Source organism: Phasianus colchicus, chromosome 1, assembly GCF_987193195.1.
Source record: "Phasianus colchicus chromosome 1, bPhaCol1.hap1.1, whole genome shotgun sequence".
Lineage (NCBI taxonomy): Eukaryota > Metazoa > Chordata > Aves > Galliformes > Phasianidae > Phasianus > Phasianus colchicus.
In genome coordinates, this window is record NC_143436.1 from 5,114,967 (window position 1) to 5,132,778 (window position 17,812).

The window sequence follows — 17,812 nt, forward strand, 5'->3', positions numbered from 1 at the left end:
CAAATTTTGAAGCAGACCCAAATTTGACTACACCTCCTTTAAGCCAAAAATCCAGGCATCCAAATGAGAATTTGGTAAGAAAAGAAAAAGATTTAAATTGACTAAAACCTTATCACATGTACACTTTTAACCAGACCTATGATTAACACATATTTCTCAAAATAATGTATCCACCATTAAAAGCAACTCCTCTACTGTACAAGCTACAGGCACCTGCACAACCTCTTCAAATATTATTTCATGGCAAAATGCACTCTTAAAATGTAATAACATAATAGAAATCTACTTAAATTCTTTTTTTTTTTTTTTTTCTCACACACACTGCTTCATTCCAACAAAACATTCTTTAACATCAAATTGTGGTGTAATGATTTACCTTATTACTACAAAACCCTGGCCACAAAAATGTGAATATTGCTTCCCAGATTCGTGTGCTAAATTCGAAGCCAAAGGGCTGTCGCTTACTCCTGACAACCCAATGGCTAAGATTAATAATTGGCTTGCTTGAAATATTAACATTTACCATAATTCAAGAGCTCTTTATATGCATAGCTAACATGTTAAAAAAAATTTATCACTGCATATTGATTTAACAGTATAAGAACAATCTGCAGCACTCACAAACAGCAAATCTGTCGACAGGGGGGTAACATACATTGCACGACACAGACAGCACTAAGCACATATATCACATACAACACCAGATGAGGGTGAGAAACTGTTTCAAGCCGAGGCAGTGAGTTCTCTCTGCATTTCTGCCTGGGATCTCCTACTTTTGCTGCCTCTAAAATCACAGAATTGAGTTGGAAGGGACTCTTAAGGGCCATCTAGTCCTGCAATGAGCAGGAGCACCTACAGCTCAATCAGGTTATAAAAAGCCCCCTCCATCCTGACCTTGAATGGGAACAGAGAAGTTCCTAATTGCACTGGCATGCACCAGAGATGGTTCCATCCCAATGGAAAGTAGGATGAGCTGTGTTTCCCCCATCTGAAGCTGAAGCTGTGAAATACTAAGATCTCAAGCACGTCCCATGTGCAAGTCTCCTTGCAAACGTGCTACACAAACCAGGTTCTTTGCTATATGGATGCATCTAACACAACAGCTCCTTCTTCTAATCCAGTCATCAATGAGCGAGCCCACCACACCCAACCTTCCTGCCAAACCTGACTGCTGTCCATCAGGGAGCTACCCCTACATGGATGGCTGGACTGGATGATCCTGCAACTCTATTCCAACTTTGGTGATTCTGTAATTCTATATACACATAAATCTGGCAATGCTCCCCATTAACCTACCAACACCCATCTCCAATCTGTGAGCATTCTCCTTCACCTCCTGGTATATGAATATCCAAATTTCTAAGCACCTTTCAACCTAAAGCCAAATAAAATACCCCACGACTCGGTCAGAAGCAGAGCAGCAGAATCAAGGCAGCGTCGCTCCTAACTTTTGCACAGCTGTTGGACACACAGATACTCCAAGCGCACAGCCCTACACATGGGGAGCACAAGCACTGCTGCAGCATGCACACCATGAGACAGTATCAGAGAGAAACTGCAATCTAATACATACGCCTTCCAGTAAATTTGCAGGTGCAGTCCGGGCGCCGGTCAGATCATGGATAAGAAACTCTGTCCAGTCCACATATTTCTCTTTGATTGCTGCAGAGGATGAGGGAAGAAAAGAAACGCTCAGAGAAGCAGATTGCAATGGACTTTTTGTACACATTTTAGAGAGACTTATCGTTTAGAGAGATTATCAGCTCTGAAGTTTCAGGTACAGTTGCAATCCTGATTAGGTAAAAAGATGGTTCATTGTCCAAGCTGCTTGAGCAACCCAGACACAGCCATGTGGTTACACCTCTCAAATATGGGAAGGTCGTGCTCTGCTGCAGCGACAGGGATTTACTACAGTGTGTCTTAGCATCTCCAAGTCTCCCAGTCCAATCTGGCCACAGCTTGCATAACTACTATGACTATATATTAGTTTCCTGCTTCCTATGTAGGCTTAGAAATGCTTTATAAGGTCTCTTTTTATTTTTAATGGTGATCTGAGAGAAAAAAAAAAATCTGTTCAAACTCTTCAGTTCCTTGACAGGCCTTGATAGGCTCTTTCCCCCTGAAAGCAGAAAACTCAAGCCTGAGATTACTGCACATCAGTCATCGAGTCCACACGCTTGTAAGAAGCCTTAAATTATTAACCATGAACTTCTATTTCATTTTAAAAATATTTTCAGTCATTTTTGAGCGAAATGCTGTAAGTGTGCTACTTCAGGATCTGTGTCTACAGAGTTATGTAAGGTTTAACTAAAAACATATAAATGCTGCCTCTGGGACTCAAATTTTGGGTCAATTATTGTTGAAATCAGTGGAAGATCGAGCACTCAAAAGCAATTCAGCAAATCTCAGCTTCAGAGATTCAGATGTTTCTCTGAACACACTGTACATCTGCAAACACCGGCGTCAGACTTTAATTCCACCTGTCTGTAAATGGGAATTAAATTACATCAGAAACATTTTGATCTCCCCCCTAAAAATTTATTTACATGTTTATACAACCAATAGTGACATAGATATGTTAATCATACCTACACCCACAGAAGGGAAAAATCACAACCATTTGAAAATTATGACATTAGTTCTGAACAAACAACTGGTTTAAAGAATACTACCCCATAGTGGAGTCCAGGAAGGGCTGTACATCAACCTGCACAGCTCCCAAATAATTACATTACAGCAGCCCTTGCGTTTTGCTCAGAAGAAACTGAGTCTTTGCTTAACACTTTAGAGAAATGCTGTGTTAGTCAACCAAGACCAACCCAAATTAAAGCACCCTGCACACAAATCAAGACAGGATTCCTGAACAGTTTAGAAATGCAGTGACTTAGCTCTTCCCAAAGATGTCAATGCTCCAGCAATACACAGTCTGAGGTTAGGGACTCCATGTGAACGATGAGTAGATACAGAAGTGTTTCAAGTAACTCAACTCCTCAGGAAGCCCCAACACTCCCACAAAAATTGTTCCTTTAGATCACATGGATCACAGCCTGGGCACAAACCTGAGCTGAGATTTGATACCGAGCTGATGAAGCTCAGTTCTGTATGTGTGCACCCAGCACACAGCTGTTCATCAGTGGTATTCAATCCATGAGCACCTAGCAAACACTCACTGCCTTTGGGGGAGAAGTAAAACACAATCCCAAGCTGTTTAGCAGCAAATATCCCCCAAAAGTAGCTATTTCCTTCCACAAACACGTTCCAGAGACCTTGAAATGATTATGAGCTTCAATTAAAAAAAAATCATAATCCAGCACAAGCCAAGGCTGGCAATACTCACACTGATCCTTGCAAGGCTCCTGCAGACCTCACCTTCACTTATATTGCCACAGAAAGAGGAAAAACGCTTCATGCTTGAGCATGCCTCTTGTTTGGGTGCTTGGCACACCTGAATTCAGTCTAAGATTCAAATCATAGCCTAAATACCTTATGCAATCCACACAGCTGGCTATGGCAAATGGTAGAATTCATGCCCAGCAGATCTTACTTCCTGAACTGTGCTCCTTCCCCAAAAGCCAGTTCTCCTAATGTAACTCAAACCACATATTTATATGTCTAAATGACCTTGCAAGTGCATTTAGATGTATTTAAAGTCAGCAAACTTTAAAGTGCTGGTCACAAGCATCTACAAAATAACATTTAAGCCAGTCTGGAACTGCTCTAAATCTTTTGCAGCACCAATTCTGTATGATTTGCAGGAGATTTTTCACCTTTATATTATTTAAGATGAAGGAATAGCCTGAGAACAAATGGTTTTTACACGGTGCTTTCACTCTCAACACTCATGCTGCACACACCTCATCAGTTCCTGTTCACCTAAATTGCAACAATAAACAAGCTTAATGTTGGCATCAGTGAGAAGACAGTAATTGGCATAATGAATGGGACTGGAGTTCTTCATTCAGACTTATGCAAAATGCACTGAGTGCATCAGAGCAGGGTGCAAAACTGAACTTCATTTTGGCTCCTGCCCACAACGTTGTCAGCCACATTTTTAATGCCAGAGCTTCATTACTAAGGAATGACAAATGTGACAAAAAAAAAAAAAAAAAAAAAAAAAAAAAAAAAAAAAACCAACCTGCAACTGTGGTTCAAAGTTTCAAAGCTGGCAGGAGGGAAGAAAAATAGTCAGCATTTTTAAAGTTGACAACAGATTTCAGAAGCTTCCATTTTCCAGATGCCCAATTCGAGACGTCTCAGCAATGCCGTATTCACAGATCTTGCTGCCTGCCAACACCTCTGAGAGAAATACTTTGTCCTCTCTAAGACTTGAACCTGACAGCTTTTGGAGGCCTAAATAAAATGGGGACCCTGTCAACCTTTGAATCTGGATTACAGGTTTCCGAAGTCCAAAAGCAACAAGATGATCTCTGTATTCAGACAAAACAGACTCAGCTGAATAACATGCTACCCCCAGTTTCTAAGTGGTTTCAGAACCACCCTCCCGAAACAAAACCATTATGCAGTGTTTTGCTTCATTTTAATCTTCTTTTGCATTGCAAATAAATGTAAAAAAAAAACAACAACAACAACAAAAAAACCTCTGGAAGAGAACAGACTGCACTGGAAGTTTTAGAGGGTTTTGCACATATTTTCTGTGCCTGTAGAGCATGATCAGGATTCTCAGTACTAGAGTGCAAATCACTACAATGCAAACACTAATTTCTAGTAGTAATGAAGTGAATCTGAATCGTCATGAGATCTGCAAAAGCCTTTGAGGACCAAGCAAAATGTTAAACAAGAATATTCAAACAAAAGAAAATCTATACGGTAAATGAGAATAGCTGGCAGTGTAATGCATGGGTGCCCACCCTGAGCATCCATCTCAATGGTGCTTCTCTGGTGTATCTATCTCAGCACCTGTCAACTGAAGCACTGATTTTAAATTGCTAATTCACACTTTGGCTTATTAGCTATAGGAAAAATACCCAACAAGACCTCTCCTACTGCAGATATACTGGAAAAGCTCTGCTTTTAGAGCCTATCTTCCAGCTAGCTGGCCAGCTGGTGGGACAGGATGGTGGATGGGACAAAGGATCACAGAATGACTTAGGTTGGAAGGGATCTTAAAGATCATTGAGCTCCAGCCCCCTGCCATGGACAGGGTTACCCAATCACCAGATCAGGCTGCCCAAGGCAAAAATGATTTTTTCCTTTTTTATAAAAAGAGTCAGGAGTGGTCCTCTGGGCTCAGACATCTGTATTTTCTCTTCCTTTCAATGGATCCATCTTCCAAGAAGACCTCTTTGGAGATCTCTCCGAGGAGAGGGAAAAACAAATTAAATAAAGCAAAAGAAACCTCATCATTAAATACCTTCAAATGGATTCATTTCATGCAGAGAGGCAAGCTGTTGTACAAACACCAAAAGCCACAAAGAACAACACGGTTGCTGAAATTGCAGCAATTTATAACTGTGCAGTTGTCCTCATGCTAATTCATTCCACTCTGGTTCTTACAGAGCTGTGCAGACTCAAAAGTTGACCAGAAATCTTCACAGTCGTTATGAAAGTCTCTGGTACTTCTGTGTGGATGATATGGGTTTAAATGTTTTTGCAATCAGAGGAGCCCATGAATCTGGATAAATTCTGTCAGTGAATTAAATCCCTTCCAAGCAGAGATGCACATCCATCCCTCCCTCACAATGCACAGCTCGTTTGTCATGATGGCATCTTGGAAAGCAACTGCTGTCCACCTCACAACAGGAGACCTAATAGGCCCAACAACAAGAAAGCATTTGAGATATCTTAACTATACTGGGGTAACTTTGGAAGTGATATTCTAAGCAGTAATAGCTTCCCTGATCAAGGCGTAAGTAACTCACATTGACTAGTCCATAGAGCATAAGGCTGTGGTGCTCTACGAGGACAGAGACTGACCAAGAGTCCCAATAATACTATGAGAAACAGACCCATCTTAATGCCAGTCCCATGGTCCTGTGTGGGATTGGTTGAGAAGAGAAACAAGGAAGATGAAGTTGTGCAAAATGGTCTGAGACCGCAGGGGCCAAGTGCCATCAAATGTATCACTAGGGAAATGATTCAAAAGAAGCAGAGAGAGGATAGCGGAAAAAAGACTTAATGCTCCCACTGATGCAAAGGCCTCAGCATGGGCTGAACTGAAAGATTAAACAAGAAATAAACCAGAGAGGAGCCAGACATTAGTAATGCGCTCATCATGGGAAAAGCTTGAGAGTTTGCATGATGTCAGACACAGTACAGCCCAAATGCCAGGCAAGCGTGATACCAAGTGACATTCCAAAAACGCCAGTGCTCTCCTAACTACTGTTCCTTCCAGGTTTAGCAGGTGACATCACAACCCTCTTCGGAACAGCACACTGTGCACGCAGATGTGCCTGCTCCCTTTGGGTTGGGCACAGCTCATCTTGGAGCCAGCATGGGTGAGCGGGTGGATGCTTTCACATCTCTGCGGTTCCAAGACCAAAGGCTCTAAAAAACATCTTCCTGTAACAAAAAAGATACAGAACCACATGCCTTAAAGCAAGGCAGCCCAAAATCAAGGCCAGATCTGCACACTGCTTGGCTGGGGCATATTCCTGCTCTGCTACAGTCTCTGTAGCATGCTGGAGACAAATACAAAGCCGTCCTGCCTCCCTCAGCGAAAAATACTCATTTAAGAGAACAGCTTCTAGTTTGGTCGGTATTACAGAAGATTCTTAAATTAAAAAGGACCCTTCCACATTAAGATTCTATTTCTGATGAAGTGACGGCACAGGTTATAAAACCAAGCTCCCTTCCTCAGGGCTGAACTCCATAAAAAAAATGACTGCACCCAATATCCAACAAATAGCAATGATTCTTCCCATTTCGTTCCCTACTTGATTCATCTTGTCCCCAGCCTCATTTCTTATGTCCATTCCTCTCCTCATCTTTCAGCTCCCTGCCATTTTCTCACTTTTACTCATTCATCTCATTTTCCTGACCAAATGACTGTGGGTTGCCAACCCAAAAGCCAACCTCAACACTGCTGCAACATGCTCAATACTTAATGTGCAAGGGACCTTCAGGACCACATGCCAAACACTAGGTTCCCCCCGTTTTTCACTATTAGCAGCTCAAAAATGGCCCCTTCCCCTTCTATTGTGCACGCTGACCTCAAAAGCCATGCAAACAGAGGGTAAAAAAGTGCACAGCGCTGCAAACCCTGCATCACCACCTTCCCCATAATTGTGCTAACCATGTACCCGAGAACCAAGACGGCTGCTTCCATCCCCTGCTCATTCAAGCACGTAATGTCTGTGCCCTGCTTTAGCCACAGTGTATAATGGGTTCAGATTTATCTGCCTCTCTAGAGAAATAAGAGATTAAAAGAACATTTACAGTCCCATGAAAGCACTGAGCCATAGGCACTCCATACAATGTGAATGAGATACTGTTATCACATTACCAACTCTTGGGATTTTGTCTAGTCTTTAATAGTTGCTCTTTTTCATAAAGCCACTTCTCCTATAGTCACAGGATCAAACAAAATCTTCATTTTCTACTTTTTATTTTTATTTTTTTGCTCTAAGAACAAAGCACTGAAGAACTTGGGGAAAAAAAGAGCAAAACTGAAATCTGAAAGACTGGCAGGAGCAAGAATTTGAATTGACACACTGTTGATCAAATACCTCACTGGATTACACCACCAATATAAGCTAGTTCTCCAACAACCTTTACACATCCCATGGACATTTTTATTCTTCTCAGCTCCAAGGGAAGACGTAAGAAGCACAAACAGCGTGGGCTAAGACTGTGCTTTCACTAACCAGGGATCACTGAGCATACAGAATGTCATTACTTCAAAATAATCTACTGCATTCAGTACATCTGCACCTTGACTATTCCTACAAACATGGTGGCCAGTAAATGGCAGAGGACCCACAGCACTGGGTCAGATGCTGGAATAATGGGCCAAAGACATATTAAAATCTGAAGTAACATGATTCAAGACAAACAGTAGCATCAAATTATGCTTATGTTTTCTTCTAACTATGAAAAAAAATTTTAGGCAATAAATACAAATTCTGCATTATTTTTATTTTCCTTACCCAGAATCACAAGCAGCCTGTCAATATCTCCCATAGGGAATTCCCACTGGTCCCCATTAATATCTAAACATCTGAGTTTCAGTTTTCTGAAGAAGGAGCAGTCTTAAACAGCTTTATAGAATGGCTTTAAATCTTCAGGATAAATCTGTTAAGTGACACCACTGTCATTGTGGTAACTATCATTATTAAAAATTTACATCCTTCTGAGGAATTGAATGAAAAAAACTGGTTAACAAGAGGAACTATAATCAGACAAGAACCAGGCAATTCTTATCACTCCAGTACAGAGCAAGCTAAAACATCAGCATTTCAGGAACAGTAAATTTCTCCAAGAAGTATTTCAGGACATTCAAAAGTTTACGTGTAGATAACACAGAACTGCAGTTTTCAAAAAAGAACATGCTGCAAAAAAGAAAGAAAAAAGAAACTTGTCATCTTGATATTTTAAAAATTGTTGTAATATATTTGATGAAATATTTATTTTTTTATGAAGGTCTAAACACGAAAGTTGTAAGCCTGTTACAAAGGTCTAACTGATGGAGTCAAAATGAGATGTCATTATATCAAAACAACATAGAAAATCGAAACAATTTGTTTAGACTTCACCCATCAAAACAATTTGTCAAAGCTGACACGTTCCTACAAAATATTACCATTTTGATAAAACAGTATTTTGACAGAAAACAGCTGAATCCTAACATTTTCAGTCAGCTTGCTGAACTATACATCCCTGAGAACCAAACTGGAGGTGGAAATGGGTGGGGATGTGGATGCTGTCCCTGCTCAAGGATCTCCCTGTGCCTCCAAGCAAATGGCTCAGGTTGTGTCTACCCTTCCTGACCATCTCCAAGTCCTTCATGGTAAGCAACATCCTCAGCTGTGTACCCCACAAAGCCCAGCACAAGACTCCCTATTTGGCATTTCTGAAATAAAAGTAAAATTAAAAAAACTATGCAGTGGTTTCATGACATTTTCCATTTTCTGTTCTTTTGTGGGCTCCCTGGAAAAAAATCAAATGTGGCTGGAGATGCTTTCAAAAAGCTTTCTCATTTAAACCTTTAAACAATCTACTGTTCTCCCAACAGCAGAGTTCTGTGGTTTGAATCAAATCACAAAATGATGAAACTGCAGGGCCCAAAAAGAAAAAAGAAACCATACGTGAAAAGCTGTTGATCTCATTTCTTAATGACTTATATTTCAAGGGATATAAACTTCAGAGCTCAAACACCTCCTTCCAGACACCTGTCTCAAAAAACAAAAGCCTTCAAAGAAAATATTACATCAGGGATTTTCATGGAAAAAAAAAGAAGCTACAAGCAACTGTGTATCAAACAATACACGTGTTCAAAATACATTCCTGGAATCAGCAGTACATCACGGTGCCATTCATATGCACTTATAGCAGGTTCATGGATGAAAGTGTGATAACTACAGTGGAATGAGTCACTCCTGCGCACTGCTGAAGGATGATGGTTTAAGCTACTGATTGATCTCCTGGCTCTTACAGCTCTTAGTTATCTAATTACCTTTTAAAAACAAAACTTTGAAAGCGTATACATTTCAAATTAATCTTCTTTGTTTAGATCGCGTGAGCTACTTCACGCGATGAAAATATTCCGTATTCGTTTTCTAATTGTCTTTCAAACCTCTGGCACGCTCCGTTTTTCAGGCTACTGAAAATCCCATTTCTAATATCCATGCTGCACTTTTTATGATTTTGACCCAAGAAGAGGTCAACGTGCAGACCTTAACCTCTGTTTACGCAATTCTGCATGCAAGAGCATTCTTCAATTAGAAAAAGAACGAAGAAAGGCACGAACTTTTCATGTGCTTTACACTCTCACCCTTTCTGTGCAGTTATACTGAATTTCAGTATACTGCAACGGCTATCTTTCTTGTTACCATTCAAGGCATCCAGAAATGATCCACTTGCACTCTCTTAGTCAAAGCAAGAAAAATCTTATGGAAAAAAAAAAAGTGTCATTCTTCACAGAAGACTTTACTTCCTAACATCTTTTAGTCCTTCACAGATATAGCATTCCCCTTGGGTTTCTCTCATCCTTAGTTAACTGTTCTCTTTATAACAATAAAAAAAAGCAACGGGTGGCTTGGGAGTTGCTTTTCATTTTCGTAGCTCACTCTGGTCTGTGCTATGTGCCCAATTCAGCTGTGGGAACTATCAGAGAGAGAAGTGGATGTGGGATGCTATGGGAGAAAAGCATGCATGTGCAGATGGGGCAAGTGGATGCTATCACACTGAAGTTATTTTTCTGAATGACACCAAGATCTTACAGAAATCATTTCATTTACTCACTGCAGCCTCAGAAATGTGCTGTTCAGCGCCCTGTGGTTTTGCCATGTAAGAGATGGTGGAGTCACCATTCCTGGAGGTATTCGAGAAGAACAACGCACTGAGGGACATGGGTCAGTGAACGTGGTGGGGATGGGTTGATGGTAGGACTAGATGGTCTTAGTGGTCTTTTCCAACCTTAATACCTTAATTATTTTATGACTCTAAGAAAAGCTGGCAGGAGGGTTGCTGCCAGCCACTGCTGAGGCATTTCCGTGCAATAGGCTCAGTTGTCTCAGCTTCAAATACAACATTATGGAAAACTAACACTCTTCTTCAGAGCCCACTGCGATGGCTTTCTGCTTACAGTGCCCAAGATCAGAAGAAGATTTGCCTAATAAATCCCAACAGCATGGTCACCCTGTGTCATAAACCTATACAGCTTGCCTTGATTGACTGAATGGTCTCAGCTACCCATCCTGTATGCAAGCTGCAGTAAATGATCTACTCGTAAGCACTGTGATTAATTACTCTCCCTTAGCTAAAAAGTCAATATTCTCCTTGCACTGGATTGCTTAAAATAAAATTTAAAAAAAAAAAAAGGAATAAAAAGGAGAAGCATGTTGATAATGAGAATCGGCTCTGCTCTATCAAGGTGGCATTATCTATCAATCCCAATGAGATTAAGTACATTAAGTACAGAAGTAAATTTATCAATTCTGTTTGTACTAAAATCATAGGACCATTCGATTTGGAAGGGATCCCTAAAGATCATCTTAGGGATCCCTTCCAGTCCAGCTCCCCTGCAATGAACAGCAACAGCCTTTCACTGTAACATGACTTCACATGAATAGCAATGCACTACCAAGGACCACTGGGATGCAGCACGGCTCTCCCTTGGGAAAATGGGAACTACTATCATCCAGCCTCAATGGGGTGGTATTCAATGATTCAGCTTTTTCACTCATTTGCAGGGAGCAAACCTATTTTTAAAGTGTTTTTACATTAACTTCATCTGGAATGCTGTTCTGAAACCTTGTCATCTAGGTTAGGCACCAAACAAGAGAAACAGGTCCATTACACTGCTACAGATCAGGAAAGGCAGCTGCCTGGCAACTTGGGAGTACCGAAGTTCCTCCAGAGGAATATTTTAATTTGAGTCACTTACCTGCTCTCTTGTATGTACACGTATAAAGGCTGATTATTCTGATTTTGTCATAGGACCCAATATATTAAAAAAAGGATGCTTCACCTTTTGAATACGTATGTAATATTTAGAAGGAAACCTGCTTTATAACCACAAAAGTTATACAGACTTCTGCAGAATTTCTTCCCTTTGCCCTTATCTAAACAGAGATTGTGCCCTTTTTAAGCACAACAATAACACTGCTCTCTGCTCAATTCAATTCCAGGTAGAAGGTAACTAAATCTCATTTAGAAATTAACCAGGAATGGCTCACTTAAATGGTCTCACACATGTACATACACAGATAGAGCTGCTGGGCATTTTTGAAAACCAGGCAAAGCCCAGAATTTGAAAGCTCTGAACAAACCATATAACCATGGGGGTTCCTCATCATTAGTATCAATGTCCATTAAGGTGACAGCTCACTGTGAAAATAAGCATCCAAACTCCATGACTCTTGCCACTTAACCCCAAGCCTCCATGCACGTTCCTTGATTACTTTTTCCTCTGCTTGCATTAAGTGCTGTGCTCAGTGCACAGAAGAGATGTTTCATGCAAGATGAGAGCTCCAACTCCCAATCTTCAGACCTAGGAGCCTTAATGAATGCTTTGTCAAATCAGGAGTTTGGAAGCATTCAGGGAAGTGGGGAACCTGGTATGTTGATTGTAATTTTGAAATCCATTTTTATCCCACAGAGATTTAAAAAAAAAAAATAAGAACTCCATTTTCCAGGCAAAATAGGTACCTTAACAAAGGTACACAGAAGTGGCCCAAGCAGATGCTCAGCTGTTAGTTTCTCCCAAGCTTTATCTGGGTGAGAACTAGGATGTGAAGTCATCTTTGCACAGATACTTTATAAAGTCCTGATTTCTAAGTTCCAGCAGTCACTGGGGAAAATGCACTCCTGCTGCTTGCCCATCAACACTGATTAAGCATGCATACAGAACTTTGTATTCTTTCTGTGCATTCATTCCAGAAGAAGAACAAGGAAAGAGAAGAAACGCTCATCCACAAAGCTAACTGTTGCAGTTTTCAGATCCATCCCCCAACCAAGTTAGATCCAGAACCAACAGCCACAAAGTCATTGGCTTGCTTCATATCAAAGTGAGGCATACAGTGGGCCACATCATTAGTACTACAAATTATAATAGGACTCTCACATAATTGCACAAGTTCCCTCCAATGTTAGAAAGTGAAGCTTGTGGAGGAAGGGAGATTTGGGGGCCACCTGTTCTAGATGCTAAATAATATCTCCTTAGTTTGTCTTTGCAAGTGAACACAAGAGGCATTTTTACATCCTTTCTCGTCCCTTCAGGATTTCATACTCCAGTCTCAAATGGGTAACCTGAAAGTTACGGGCCGTTCTGTAAGTGGATGTCATTGCAATATAAATACTGCACCCAAGGCTCTGACCTTACGCCTTCAAACTCTGTCCAATTTTCTCATGCACTAAGTGCCTTTTCTCACTTCCTAGTCCTGCAGCTGCGTTCTGAAGGCGATTCTTTGGAGACAGCTCTGTAAATGAAACAAATTTACAGCAGTACAATGTTCTTACATGAAAAACAAACCAGTGTGGTGCACGATCACCTCTTTTTCTCTGGCAATACCAACAGCCTACAGCAAATATCCACTATGAAGAAAGCATCAAAACACAGAAGAACATGCATACAGAGACCCCGATATCCAAAAAATCCATTCTACATTTGTTTTTTTCATTTCCAAAAGATGGGAATTAATGGAGATAACAGCTGCAGTTCATTATATGCATTGTTGCCCAGAGAGATTGTGAAGTCTCCTTTTACGAAGACATTCAAGACCCATCAGGACACCTACCTGTGTGACCTACTGCAGGGAACCTGCTTTAGCAGAGGGGTTGGACTCAATGATCTCCTGAGGTCCCTTCCAACCCCTGTGATTCAGTGATTGTATTGTTTAAAACAGGAAAAAAAAGAAAAAATAAAGAGATGCCTTAATTATCTTAAGTGAGAAACATCCCTTAAAAAAGAGTTTTGTTTACAGCACTAGACTATGAGGAGATTGCTGAATTTTCTTCTCTCTTATCAAATTCACAAGAAATGCATGAGAGCAGGAAAACAGCCAAAAGTCTGTTTTTTAGTCTTTCTGCCTTTAGATGTTACGAAACTGAATTTGTCTCACCCTACACCTATCTGTAGATACAAAAAAAACCATCTCCAATATCTGCCTGAAATTTAAATATCTAGACTGATGCTGTCGAAGATTACCAGGTGCTGAGGCTACATGCAGGTGAAACATATCCCTGACTGGATGGTCACAGACTAGCAGTCTTTAAATTGTACCTTCCCTTCAAGACTGTTTGCAGCCTGGACTGCAATCCAATGGCATGAATATACCAGAGAAAAGAGGCAGAGCGAAACCTTGGATAAAAATTTTCTGGACTCATGCAGGAGGCTGGTGATGCTGTGTTCAAGTCAGTGAGGAACAGTGCTACAAGGTACAAAAAGAAAACAAGGAGGCACTAGAATGAATTTAAGGATTTGCTTGCAGCTCTCTACAAATCACAGAATCATTAAGGTTGGAAAAACCACTAAGCTCATCTCAGCCATTTGTCAAGCCATCCCCACCATGCCCACTAACCACGTCCCTCAGTGCCACATCTCCACATTTCTTGAATTTCACCTCCAGGTGACTCCATCACCTCCCTGTGCAGCCTGTGCCAATGCCTCACCACTCTTTTGGAGAACAAATTTTTCTTAATATCCAACCTGAACCTCTCTTGGCACATTACGTAGCACACAGCAGAACAACTTCCTGAGTTCAGCAAAGCTTTCTCTGGATCCATTTTCTCTATCAACCCCAGCATGCTGGGAAGTACCAGCATTTTTATGCCATAACCCTAAAAGACTGTATTTGCCACATTTCTTCAAACATTCCCAAAAGTGACAGTGTAGAGAAAAAAAGTGTGGGTTTTTTTTTTTCAATACAAACACAGGAGGCAGATTCTCTGCTTCACAAAATAAACCATCAATCAGAAAGTGTGCTAGCACATCCTGAGGCCAATTTGCTTGTTTCATTTTGGCTTCTGTTTGTTTGTTTTATTATTATTATTCTTTTGTGATCCAAATGAAACAGGAAGGAGAATCCAGACAAAAAAAATGATGGGAATTCTGAAAAAGAGCTTTCCAATGTCATGTAACAGCAATAGAACTGACCCAGAAACTGGATTCTGGGTTTGATGAAATGCTCTTAAATTCCCCCATCAGAAAAATATTTTACAGGACCTTCACTTAAATCTCTGCAGCACTTAACAGCTACCTGCACAGGATGCAGGAGCATATGGTCTGCTTCAGGAAGAAAGCCCCTTCCGTGTTGACTGGGAGCACACATTATCATGTGCAATGAGAGAAAAATTACATGCAAGTCACAGCTGGTTTGGGATCATGCTGGTGCTCGCATCTGCTCCTAGCAGCTTCCCAAACTTGCTATATGCATGTTCCTCATAAGCAAACTCAGTGACAGCATTAGTGGAGCATATGAAGGGATGCTCTGCTGAAGATGTGACACTGGACACGTTGGTTTGTCCTTGCCCTAAATGACCATACAGAAAACCCCTGAAGTCTTCTCAGCTCTAGTAGACATAAATTAACCTTCAACCTGATCACAAAGATCCACTGAAGGAAATGTGCACGCTCACTTCAGTGTGCTACAGCTCAAAACCCTTGTCATATTTACCCTTCCCTGCTCCTACAGCAGAGTGCAGAAAGTCACCTCCTTCTCTGATACAAAGGACAAGAGGCTGTGCCATGTTTGGACTATAAATTATAGTTTTTCATTTGTTCATTTTGGTTTGTTTGCTTGCTTTTAAGTCTTCACAGACACCTCCAATGGTAGCTATTTAAGCCTGTTGATGTTTTACATCAGCACGTTATCTATGCTTAGTCTTGCTTAGTCTGAGATGACATTTCCACTCCATAATTCCTCTGGGGGAAATTGCAGGAAGCTGGGGAAGGGAAATGAGGCACAATTACCCAGAGTAGCCACTTAAAGTCTTTCAATTACTATTTTTAAAGAAGGTTCTATAAAAATGCTTTCAGCTGGACATTCAATGGACTGTCATGTGCTTTGCATCCAGTGTTATTTTTTCTGGGTCAATCTCTTCATTTTTTTTAATGGTTTTGGGTTTTCTACCTCCACAGTCTGATAGCCTATGCAGAAAGATGTGTGACAGTGGAAGACAAGCCAAAATAGGCAGTGATGGATATTCAAGGCATGCAGAACTACACATCAGAGCCTACACGAGTGAGGCACACATCTCAGAGGCACACACTTCATTTCTTCCATACAGACATTTCAGTTCCTTCAGTGACAACTCATCACATCTATAAGCAGGGCTGTTTGGCAACAGGTTCCCAGCCATTCAACATTTTCTTCTGTAGTTGTACAGTTCGCAACAAACAGTTGGATGATGTCAAATGATGGCTCCAACATAAAGGCCCAGTGCTCCTAAAATTGACCATCTCCTCAACCATATTTTTATTTAGGAGCCTCATCAGGACCTTAGTCATAAAACAATTTATGTCTTTCAATCCTTTGGCACATAAATGTCATGGGAGGAGGATTTTACTGTTCTGTGCAATGGATGGAAGTTTTTTTGGTTTGTTTTACTGTTGTTTCGTTGGGTTTTTTGGACCAATCAACGGGAGATCTTCCCTGAAGTGTCTCAAAAGTACCTTCCAAACATTCACCTTGTTTTATCCACTATTAAAAAGCAAGGTCACTCAGGAAATGTGTATTCACGCAGAAGCCTGATGTCAGCTCACCACCTTTCCCTTCAATAAACTTCCTTGGAAATACAACTTCTCATTCACAGTCCCTGCTTCATTCTGCAATTACTCTCCTCCTCCCCTATCTTTGTTCCTCCAGCACTACCTGCATTAAATGTCAGGTCCAGAACCAATGGTTTTGTCACAGCACTGGCTGCAGCTTCATCTCATAGACCGTGATCAGAATTGCAAGCAGCAGAGGAAAAGCCAGAGGATCTCAGCTACTCATCTTAATCTCTCTCTCTGAGCACCCTGAATGGAGTTTGAGTCCCGTAGAAATCTGCCTTCCTTGCAAGAAGTCAGGAGCCACAACAGAATTTGGTTCTGCCAACACTTTCAGATAAATCAGTCTATTACTGCAGCACTACTGCAAGAAGTCACCAGTCTTAGCAAAAGTTGAAGCTTTCAGCTGTGCAAAGGGCTTGGATTTTGATATAGATAAATGTAATCAAACACGTTCTCTAGACAGTATTGAAAAAAAATACAAGTCTATATGGATTTGGACAATCAAAGCCTCACTTTTTTTTTTTTTTTTTTTTTTTTGTTACTATCACTATTCACTGGAACAGGTTGCCCAGAGAACTTGTGGATGTCCCACCCCCACAGGCATTCAAGGCCAGATAGGATGGAGCCCTAAGCAACCTGGTCTAGCATACAGAAACCCTGTCCAAAGCAAGGGGTTTGAAATTGGTGATCTTTAAGGTTCCTTCCAACTCAAACCACCCTATGATCCTATAAAGACCCACAGTGTGGCACAAACTTCATGGGAATCTACTCCATCTAGCTCCAAGGGAGACTATCCACTAAAAGTGTGGTCCCAGATTAGTGGGAATAGACAACAAAATGCATCTGTACTCTTTTCTATGGGAAAAAGAGCTGAGAACTATCTCACTCCATGCATCTGTACCTAATATAATTAAAAAATCCATCACCCCACATGAAGGTGAATGAGGGTGTCCAAATTGGAGCACACCCTCAGCTCACTGAGCAGCACTGTCCACGGATGCCTTTCCAAAGTGAGTTCTACTCTTCCAAGCACACTTGCTTTTACCTCCCTACTGTGTCTTACTTACATGACCCTCGGCTACAGCCCTGCTCTTCTCAACAACAACAAAAAGATCAGGTCTCCATGATTTTTTCCTAAAAAGCATTGCAAAGACATGGAACACAGTGCTAACACATGTAACCTGCTCTCCTTGTCACAACCATTAAGCAATGGCTCCAGCATGCCCACGTCCCAGCTTTGCCAACAACTAGAGTTAGAGATGCACTTCAACCTCCCTGCATAAATCTGTACAGCAACAAACCCAGTGCAGATGCATGCAAGCATTGCTGCCCACATGGGGCCAGGCTCCAGAGCATTTCTGCATAGCACAAGTAATAAACTGGACGTTAATGGCTTCCAAAACCCAAATGATGGCCACTCAC

At 41.0% G+C, this 17,812-nt stretch overlaps 1 protein-coding gene across 11 annotated transcripts in view; it reads right to left on the reverse strand.

Annotated features, from left to right (window-relative positions):
- Positions 1 to 17,812, reverse strand: part of SFMBT2 (Scm like with four mbt domains 2) — a 115,580-nt gene that overhangs the window by 66,164 nt on the left and 31,604 nt on the right. For 4 of the 11 annotated variants that reach the window (XM_090134416.1, XM_031609234.2, XM_090134413.1 and 1 more), the window contains one exon: positions 1,574 to 1,662. In XM_090134416.1, the coding sequence (XP_089990542.1) occupies positions 1,574 to 1,662 (89 nt within the window). The other 7 variants (XM_090134422.1, XM_090134419.1, XM_090134420.1 and 4 more) reach the window with 7 other exon arrangements.